Here is an 11,044-nt window from a genome sequence, read left to right as displayed (position 1 = left end):
GCAAAGCCGACCTCATACGTCATCCGCCCGGAACTGCTTCCAGTGTACAACAGTGAGCGCAAGCTACATTAAAGAGATTATTAAGTTTTGAATATGGATATTTTTCTTACAAAAAAGCATCGATTTGCTACAGAAGGCCTTTGTTCACCGACCAAACCCCCCATGAGCGTGACTGTGACATCTTAAAACGCTGCCTTCATAGGGAGCTTATTTGGTTTTGGAACAGAGCCATTGTCTTCAGCTTTATTTATTCTGAAATATCCGTGAAAGACTTTTCATAACTTTTTGAATGTCACCTTTTAAAACTTTTCTTTTGTTCTTTGCAGCAACAACCTTCTTCAATCTGATAAATCTGCAGTATAGCACAATCTCAGAGTTTTGCACTGGGGACACATGTCAAGCCATGACGGCCTGCAACACGTGAGTTTCCCTTTCTCTTTCTTTCTTTTGCCTGTCTTTCTTGCTCTTTCTTCCTCCAGATATGTCCTGGGGCGAGAACCAGAACACTCTTCTCACGAGAACTGCTTCTGGATCAGATATTTCTCCTATTCGCAATGTTTTTCCATTTTAAGATCAGATCCCAGATCAGCACACTAGCTTTGTATGAATCTGGGTTTGTGGGTCTGATTGGGGTTAATGCATGACTGGAATGAAAGCTGACACACATCGTACTGAAGCCAGTGCTTGTTTGGCTTTCAGATGTGTTTTGAACGAGAGAATACAAGGGAGCTATTCTCAGAATTAGGGGTTTTGTAAGTCTGTTCAAGGTGGAACCAATTAAATGACCTTAAAGGCCTATAGTTGAATGTTCTCTCAGGCTGTTTGGGAAGATCAGAGGCCCGAACTTAAGATGAAAGAGATCAGTTATAAAATTACTTATGACAACATTTACCTTACAACTTTAGTCTCTTGACCAGCACGAATTATTTTTACCCATTTTTAAAAGTATTGTGTCATTTAAATTTCCCAGTATGTCAATTTTGCGCATTCCCCTACTTAAAATTGTATCAACTTCTCTATAATATATAGCAAGTATCCAGAAAACTTAGTATTTTTGCCTAATAACTTAAACAACAACAACAATAATAATATAAAATAATTTATAATTCATAATAATAAGTATTATTATTATATAAAATGATTTAAATAATTTATAATACACAACATAATTAAAGTATTATTGTTGCTGTTCTGTTGTTAAAAATATAAGAATAAATATAAATGTAAAACAAATATATAGAATATATTGTTATTAATAAAAATGTTTTATTAATATTACTAAAAATAATAAAATAAATATAAAATGAATGTACATTAATAATCAACAATAATTATTATTTTATTCTGTAATAATATTTCAATCACTTTTTTGTTTATTTTAAGAATTTGTAATGTTTCTATAACAAAGATTTGCTGTTTCCAAAGCAGCTGTCATTACCATCATACTAAGCATTTTAGAGAACTGAATTTCTATAAAATAGTTTAAACTTCATTATGATGGAAATGATTACACCATAGTAAGGAATGTCATTGGCTTAGATTTATTTTTTTTTTTTTATGATACGAGAGCAGCTTTATTACCAAAGCACTCAGTTTTTGAGTATATCTTCACATAGTTAACTGTCTTATGAAACATTTTCTCCAAATAAGTGAACGATGTCATTACCATCACACACAATATTAATAATCCACCCTTATACATTATACCAAAATCCACTTGAAGGCTGATGAAACAGATTCAAGAAGTTTCATTTTCAGATTTCAAGCATTCAAAAAATGCCCGTAATTGTAGAATCTCCCTTCTACAAGTTAAACGGAAAGACGTGCCTCCATCTGCACATTCCCACAGCTAACCGTGTTGACGTTAAAATCGTTGCTCGACTCGTTCGCCCTGTTTGGCCGCAGTGAAGCCTGGGTGTGAATCTCTAAAGACTGACCCTGTAGAACCAGAAACATGACTATTCATGACAGATGTTAAAGGTCCCATGGCATGAAAATGTCACTTTATGAGGTTTTTTTAACATTAATATGAGTTCCCCTAGCCTGCCTATGGTCCCCCAGTGGCTAGAAATGGCGATAGGTGTAAACCGAGCCCTGGGTATCCTGCTTTGCCTTTGAGAAAATGAAAGCTCAGATGGCCCAATCTGGAATCTTCCCTTTATGTCGTCATACGGGGAAAGGTTACCTCCCCTTTCTCTGCTTTGCCCGCCCAGAGAATTTGGCCCGCCCATGAGAAAATGAGCTACTACTGTGCGAGGCGAGCGCAATATTTTTTGTTCCTCGAGAGACATCATGGCTTGCAAATGAGCGAAGCATGGCAGTTGCCCCGCCTCTCTCCTCCTCATTAGCATTTAAAGCTACAGACACAGAAATGGCACGTCCTAAGGAAAGCTCATTGTGGGACTGGCTCGTAGTGGCTGAAATTCTGCACCAAGGCTGAATTTCGGGAAAGAGACTTCAGATACAGTACTAGGGACCACTTAGGCCTATATAAAAGCATCCAAAAAGCAGCATGTCATGGGACCTTTAAAGGACGTGAATTACCAACACATAAAACACTAACAATTACACGCTCACCTCCGGCATTCCACGCGGGACAAGGATGGGTGCGCTCATCAAAACACGAGCCTTATTTACCATCACCGCGCCGCTCTGTCCATTGAGAAATCAATTACTGATCAAAAGACAAAAGACCTGATGTTCAGTTTATTGAGTTATAAATGTGGTCATATATGTTGAGGTATTATGCTTATGTGCGTTCAGTGGGTGTTTCTTGAAATACATACACTTCCATTTCCTATGGGTTGATTTTTATTGCATTTACATTTATTTTTCATCTTTTTCAAACTTTTTTAATGCCTAAATTTTATTGTCTTACCCTTGTCCCAGACAGATTTTCTCCATTAAACTGAAAACTTTTTATTAAAAATAATAAAAAATAATAAAAAAAAATAATATATAAAACCATAATCTGAGGTAACAGTTAAATATTCAGTACTGATTTTGTAAATATTTATATAACTTCTTAAACTAATTATGACATCGTCATATTGTCATTTACACCATGATCGAAATATTAATGTGTACATTTTTACTAGTAAGAAAAGTTTTTTAATAAAAAAAAAAAGCTTAATATGAAATGTGAGACTTGTGATGAAAAATAAAGGGGGGGGAATCAAGGTAAACACCACTTGTGAACATAATATTTTGTAGTGTGAGAATTGTGTATGGCCATGATAAGTGCTGAATGAATGACAGGCTTTCCGTATGGCCATGATAACTGCTGAATGAACGACAGGCTTTCCGTTGTAACATCGCGATCTGGTGGAGAAGACTAATGATAAGATTCACGTTAATCAGATCTTGTTTTAAATGTGTGCTGAAATAAATACTGGAAAAGATCGATTTGCGGCTTTTGATTTTTCAAAGAATTTTGAAAACATAAAAAAAAAAAAAAAAAAAGATTTAGCCATTTTATTCCAAAAATGTTTTAATTTTCACAGTCTTTTAAACCAGATTTTTGTAAATATGAATGAAACAAACAATTAATAAATATATAAAAAAAAAAATTACAAATGTTTTTTCCACTAAAATTTGAAAAAGTGTCAAAAATGACAAAAGTATAAAAAAAGTTCAGAAAATCAATGTTAGTTTTTATTTTTAAACACTTGTTTCTATTGTACATATTGTGCTAAAACACTCACTCATGAATATGCATAACCATGTTTAGATTAGTAGGCCTTTTAATCTGAATATTTCACGTTTTGTTGAAGAGTTTTATGCAGGTAGATTCAGTGTTTGGACTTGGAATCCACTCTCAAATCTGTAACTCAAGCGTGTAGTTTGACGATATCTGAGAACACAGACACTCGCTAGCATTCAGCCCGATATTTACTCGTCTGTAGCGTCTGTGTTTACGTGCTAATTGTGCTTTAGTTTACCGTGACGGTTCTTTCAGTTCAACGTTCAGCGATCTTTATTTCGTCCCGTTTGGTTTTATGTGTGGGCTGCTCATCCGTTGAATGATCAGCGTTGGTTTGCGGTCAGCGGCTCTCTGCTGTGAGGTCAGTTATGCGTTCAGTTTGCATTCTTAGAGATTTGTAATGTCTACAGCCCCTCGAACCCACGCTACCCTCCCAAACTCACTGTCACGATGGCCAGTCCTCCTTAAAATGCTGATAGGAGCTGTACGTTTTTAAACCATAAATTGTTCACTTTGTCCTGAAGTGCTCGAAATGTGAATACGTTAATTTTGACTCATTGTCTTCTTCTGTTACAGCATATACTACTGGTATGACGAGAGGGGGAAGAAGACGAAGTGCACAGCACCTCAGTATGTTGACCTTGTCATGACTTTCGTGCAGAAATTAGTGACGGACGAAGATATCTTCCCCACAAAATACGGTGTGTATAATCACAGCCCTCTAGCAGTCATAATACAGAAGTACACGAGTTTAGATTCAAGCTCCTTAGATCAGTGGCGCCCTCTAGTGTTCATAGAGGAGGATAAGTTTTGTGAATAGAATTTCTTCTGGCTCTCTTCTGGGTTCAACTCGTTAGGAAATGAAATTGAATTCAAAATTTGTGCCTGTTTGTTTTAAATTTAGTTTATTGCTTGTCATTTAAAGTAAATAATAACAAAAAAATAAATATTTTGGTTGAATTAATATACAAATTGGTGTTATTTTGTTTAACAAAGACTAAAACCGTAAACAACGTATTACTTTATTAACTCAAATAAAATATTTACTTTTTGTTTCAACTACATTTGTCGTTTTCATTTTAAGTTGAAATACTAAAATAACTAAATCAAAATAAATTAAACCTTAATAAAAACTATAGAATAAAAACAGACGCAACAAAAAGACTAAAACTTGTATATTAAATTGAAAACTGAAAATATAAAAATAAAATGTAATTCAAAATATCAATGAAACTCTAATAGTATATTAATAAAAGTAAAAATCATTATAAATCATTGTAAATAATAATAATAATAATATAAATTAATTTTTTGTAATCCAAGATATTTGATATTTAAAAAAAAACATCAGTTAACAATTGATTTAATTACAAGCAATAAATTACATTATTAATTTCCTATCTAAACCTGATTATTTCTTTTAATAATATATTTTTTAATTATTCAAATTTTCATTCAATAAATGCAATGAAATTGAAAATGAATGACAAATAATAAATGACTTTATTTTATTATTTCCACATTCGTGGTAGTGTTTGAAAAGGCCTGCAAAATATTATAAATACCTTTTGTTAAGGTTTTAGTGGGTAATCCTAGCATGTTGTTATAATAATCATTTTATTAAAGTGATTATAATAATTTATCATTTTTATTTACTTTTAAATTCTTTTCATTAAATAACAATCAGTGATAAATGCTGAATGATAAATATCTCGATTTGCTTTCAGGCAAAGACTTTCCCAACTCATTCGAGTCTCTGGTGAAGAAGGTCTGCCGGTATCTGTTTCACGTGTTGGCTCACATCTACTGGGCTCACTTTAAAGAGACCGTGGCTCTGGAGCTGCAGGGACACTTGAACACACTGTACACACATTTCATCGTCTTCGTCAGAGAATTCAACCTGGTCGAACCCAAGGAGACCTGCATCATGGACGACCTGTCGGAGGTGCTGTGCGCCCCCCTGCCGCCCCATACACACAATCATGTGACCGAGAGATGAGCCTCGAACTCGAGGAAGACGACGAAACGTGCAAGTCCTCTTTGGAAGGGCCCCTGCATCACTATTTCTCACCGTGAGAACTGTTCAAAAGATGGGGCCGAAGGCCGGTGGCCTGCAGTTCTCGTACCAGCACAGATTGGTGTGAATGTTTCCTACAGGACGAAACAATCTGTCTACATTCTCATTTATACAGGAACAATTTATATTTTAATTTGCATTTTTATTATTATTTTTGTGCATGCGCTCGTGGAGGTTTTCGTTTTCTTTTAGGGAATGGTGTTTCAGCTCGGCTCTCATCAGTGCCTTAGATTTGTAGCTACGGTATTGTCTGTTTATATGCAACAATGTCTAGAAAGTTATCATTGACCTCTGGCTCCCCCTTGTGGAGGGAGTGACGTCTCACACACACCGACTGACTGTTTATGATCTCTGCAGCCTTATTTCACATAAACCTAGTGCAAAATCTCTTTTTCATATTCTAGCCATCATTATCCATTTCTTTGTTCTTTATATATATATTTCTATATGTACTTATTAGCCTTTTAAGATGATGTATAAAGGGTTTGATGGTTTGAATGATGCTTTAGAGAAAGTCTGGACTTGCTTTGTAGGTTTCCAACAAGGATATCGGCGATGTCTGCTCGCTCAGAGAGACGCTGCATTGTTGCATGGCAGTTGACTTTGACTGTGTTGCATTGATGAGCACATCCTCCAGCGTCGCAACCTTTATTTTTTATTTCACGTTTTTATTCTTAAGTTAGCAGAGGTCATGGATATTGTGGCTGCTCATGTGTGTAGAAAATGCACATTCATTTTGTTTCTCAAGAAATAGATTGTAACTATATAAGAAATCACAATAATTGCCTTTAGCGAGAGAGCATCTCTCCTCCTTATTTATTTTATTTTTACTTTATCTATTTGCAGAGTTCCTCAGTTCTTGCTTTCTTTTTTATGTATTTTAATTATCTTAAATTAAAAGCCACTTAATATTTTAAGCTCTGCGAAATATAATCAGATTAAAACAAGAAATGCCACGTTACCTCGGTGTGTTGTGTTTACTTCATTACTGAGACAGGAAAAAATCTGAAATCACAAACTTCCCTACTATATAGTCGGCAAAAAACAGTATGTGAAAAAAGAAACATGTCCGAATTCACAGTAATCATAAAAGAGTAGGCAAAAAGTACCCGGTTCTGGCGTGATTCTGAAGTGTGCATATGATGGACACTTTACTATCCCATGAGGCCACAGGAGAGGGTTTAGGAATGGCAGTGACGTGACGCAACTGGCGCTGGTAGGTCACGTGACAGTAACAACATGGTGACTGTAGTACATTCAGTTTATGTTCATACTATTGAACACACATTCATACGATGTACTGCTTGTAAACAAAAACATTTTATTCTAGCTTCATGCATTCTTTTCTTAAACACTTGAATGTGGCAAGTTTCATAAAAAATAAAGAAATAAACAACAGTTTGAACAAAAAGCTGAAAGAAAAATTGAATTGGATTCAGAATGATAATCAAAACGTAGATAAAGTCGATCAACACCCCAAAGCTTCACAGTTATTATTACCTCTTCATTGGTCGACATTACATCAACGTTACACAGTTTTGATGCTGTTTTATGTCTGATGATCGTGTTAGATTACATGTGGAAGCGTCTGTTGTTTCGGTTTCTTCTTCACTTGTGTTTTTTGGAAATTCTGTACAGAAGATGTGTACTAGCGCCCCCTACAGTATAACAATGAAAACACGGATTATAGGAACACAAGTATACAGTAGCTCAAATATATTTAGACTTTTAAGTATAAGTTAAGTATACTTAAATGTCATTTTAAGTATATTTCTGAGAAGTACATAAAGCCCATTTCTGAGAAGTACAGAAAAAGTAGACTAAAAGTATACTTTCCTATTTTTAGTTTAAAAGAAGTACACTAATAGTACACTTGAATAAACTTCTTTTTCGTAAGGGTAGAACATAGTCTGTTTGCGGTCACGAAGTAATTACTAATTCAAAATAAAGTACCTATTCAAGAGAGTATTCGATTTCGGACGCAACCAAGGTCCTCGATGTTTTGACATCCTTTGAAACTTGTTAGTTCAGACTTGGAGCTTACCGATTTAAAGGTGAAGTAGTAGTCGTTTGGTGATCATTTTAAATGTTTTACACATTAATAAATATGTTGTGTTTTTGTGCAGCATCACCTGAATAGAATGGAAGCCTGTTTCAGTCATGGAATAATAATAATAGTAATAATAAAGTCACAATTACCTTTTTACATTTTTATTGGACGTTGTTTCCTAAAACTCTGAAAATAAAGTCAGAATTGCCAGATACAAACTCAGAATTCTGATTTATTTTCTTGTAATTCTGCAAGTTTTTATCTCACAATATCTTTTTTTTTTTTTTTCAAAACCGAGAGAAAAAAATGTGCAATTAGCTTAATTTTGTTATTCCGTGGAGGAAACAGGCTTCTGTAGAATGGTGCATGCACATGAGATGAAGACTGTATTTATAATAGTTTTCTATAAAACGTTTTGAATTATATGAATGGTGCGGGTCGCCCCTCAATGTGTTTCACCATGTTGAATTGTCACGACTAGGGATGAGCATATCGATCCTGAACTATCGATACATATTGATACTGATGCGAGTATCGAAAGTATCGATTCTCAAATAAAATATCGACACTAAGGTGTTTTTTTTGTTTTTTTTTACGAGTGATTTAGTTTATTTAACAAAAAAAATAATGCGTACAATATGCATTGAATTGGACGAATAATTGTGTAGGATATAACTATTTTCCTGCTCATCTGATCGCAAATGATGCAAGACAGAACGTATCAACCACAGAGAGCGTTATGACAGTGCATTCAAACAGGGCTGCGTTTCCCAAAAGTATCATAAGAAACCATTAATGCTTTTAGGAGCGCAGCCCAGAACAATTCTTATCAGAGGACAGAAAAAAAAAACACATGTTTGAGTTATTTCACAATTAAAAAAATGAAATTGTAGTCTACATAGTTTGTGCAATTACATTTAATTTGAATGTAAAAATTTAACATTGATCATAATGTTAGTATAAATCATAGCTGTCAGAATAAAAAGGCCTTTTAAAAAACAGCCTTTCACTGGCAGTCCCTTATGAAAATGAACCATGGTTTTACTGAAGTGACCGTATAATTCAACTATAGTAGTATTTGTAGATTTCCATGGTTACCACTACAGTAAACATATTTTAACCATTAAAGCATTTTACTCATAGTCATTTAATAATTTAATAAATTTAATAATTTAAAAGTTCAGTTTAGAAGTATCATATTGACATCGACGATACTGGACTTTAAAAGTATCGGTATCGAAAACAAAACAAGTGGTAGCTATCGCCCATCCTCGCGCTCATTGGCTGCTGCCATCAAACACAAAACCAGCATAAACGTGGCAATAACACGGTGGAATGTTTTGATGCTGAACAATCCTGAGTAGTGACAATTTGCTTCTTTTTTTGTGTTAGACAGGTAAGATATCTAATTATCATGTTAACCGCTCTCTAAAACTCACAATATAATTATATACACACAATATATATATATATTATAAAACTCAAGAGAAAGTCATACTGCGTCTAGTACAGGAAGAATGCTAATGCTAGCTAAACTGAATGCACCATTAATAATATGTGGGTCAACTTCACAACCACTAGTACTGCCTGGTGTGGCCACAAGATGGCAGCGTTTCTCAGTTAAATCGGGCGTGAATAAGAATTTAAAAAGGCTCATGAATATTGATGAAGGTAAGCCACTGGGTAGGCCAGGACGGTTGCCAAGCAACATAAGCATAAATATATTCTGGTAAATCAGTCACCTGATTAATATTCATACACAAGATGGCAGCGTTTCTCAGTTAAGCCGGGCTGAATTTACGAATTGAAAAAGGCTCATGAATATTGATGAAGGTAAGCCACTGGGTAGGCCAGGACGGTTGCCAAGCAACATAAGCATAAATATATTCTGGTAAATCAGTCACCTGATTAATATTCATACACAAGATGGCAGCGTTTCTCAGTTAAGCCGGGCGTGAATTTACGAATTGAAAAAGGCACATGAATATTGATTAAGGTAAGCCACTGGACAGGCCAGTGCGGTTGCAAAGCAACGTCATAATAATTATATTCTGTTAAATGATGGCAGCGTTTCTCAGTTAAGCCGGGCTGAATTTACGAATTGAAAAAGGCTCATGAATATTGATTAAGGTAAGCCACTGGACAGGCCAGTGCGGTTGCCAAGCAACGTCATAATAATTATATTCTGTTAAACAGTCACCTAATTAATATTCATAAGGTACACCTTTAGCTGTACTGTAGGAGAGAGAATAAGCCACGTTTGAAACCAACTTTTTAAAATGTATTAAACAAGAACACAATACAAATAAACAGGCTGGTTTATTTATATAACAAGGCAGGCAGGCATAAAACAGGGATTTTATGAAACATGCGCTTTCTCAAATTCAACACCCTGAGTGCTTCATTCAAACGTGCATATCTCTCAATAAGAGAGCTTTATATAAAGAAAACATATATTTCCAACAGTGCATTATTTCTTAAAACTAAATATCCTCACTAAAATATATAATATTAATATAGTATTGCTTTAGTCTTTTACTGTACATACAAACGTGTTATTTCAGCATTAACCTCCTGAGACTTACCAATTCAGTGGACATATGGACACTGCTTTGTTGTAAATAAATAATTATAATATATAAAATCTCAGATTAAAATTTCGATTCAAATTCAATAAAAATATGAAATATTAAACAAAAACATTAAAATGTATTAATTAAGAATTATTATAGTTAATTATAATGAATGAATGAATGAATGGAATATTTAGAGCAAACTATAAAAAATATATATAGGATACATAAAAATTATTAAATGTAAAAAATAATTTGTAATGTTTAATGTTGATTTTTAATATATTTATATTTAATTTTAAATTAAAGAGATCTCAGATTAAATTTATATATAAAAATCTGATTGAAATATTAAATACTAAACTATAATATATTAATTAACCTATTATGAATTATTACAATTCATATTATGAATGTGTGTATTTATACAATAAGCAACCTATATAAAAATATTTTAAAAAGTAACATTAAATTTATATTACAATTCCAAATAAAAAATAGCTGTGTATGTATACATTAAATGTTATATATATATATATATATTAAAGGGATAGTTCACCCAAAAATGAAAATGTGATGTTTATCTGCTTACCCCCAGGGCATCCAAGATGTAGGTGACTTTGTTTCTTCAGTAGAACACA

The 11,044-nt window shown here is 33.8% G+C and overlaps 1 protein-coding gene across 6 annotated transcripts in view; it reads left to right on the top strand.

The window, feature by feature from the left end:
- mob2a (MOB kinase activator 2a) overlaps positions 1 to 6,719 on the top strand; it is a 58,216-nt gene extending 51,497 nt beyond the window's left edge. For all 6 annotated transcript variants that reach the window (XM_016469819.1, XM_016469821.1, XM_016469816.1 and 3 more), the window contains exons 3-5: positions 327 to 420; positions 4,280 to 4,404; positions 5,431 to 6,719. In XM_016469819.1, the coding sequence (XP_016325305.1) occupies positions 327 to 420; positions 4,280 to 4,404; positions 5,431 to 5,702 (491 nt within the window). In that variant the 3' untranslated portion in view covers positions 5,703 to 6,719. The remainder of the gene's footprint in view (positions 1 to 326; positions 421 to 4,279; positions 4,405 to 5,430) is intronic.
- The last annotated feature ends 4,325 nt before the right edge of the window (positions 6,720 to 11,044 follow it).

Source organism: Sinocyclocheilus anshuiensis, unplaced genomic scaffold, assembly GCF_001515605.1.
Source record: "Sinocyclocheilus anshuiensis isolate Anshui unplaced genomic scaffold, SAMN03320099.WGS_v1.1 scaffold1270, whole genome shotgun sequence".
Lineage (NCBI taxonomy): Eukaryota > Metazoa > Chordata > Actinopteri > Cypriniformes > Cyprinidae > Sinocyclocheilus > Sinocyclocheilus anshuiensis.
This window is presented reverse-complemented; position numbering and strand designations above follow the sequence as displayed.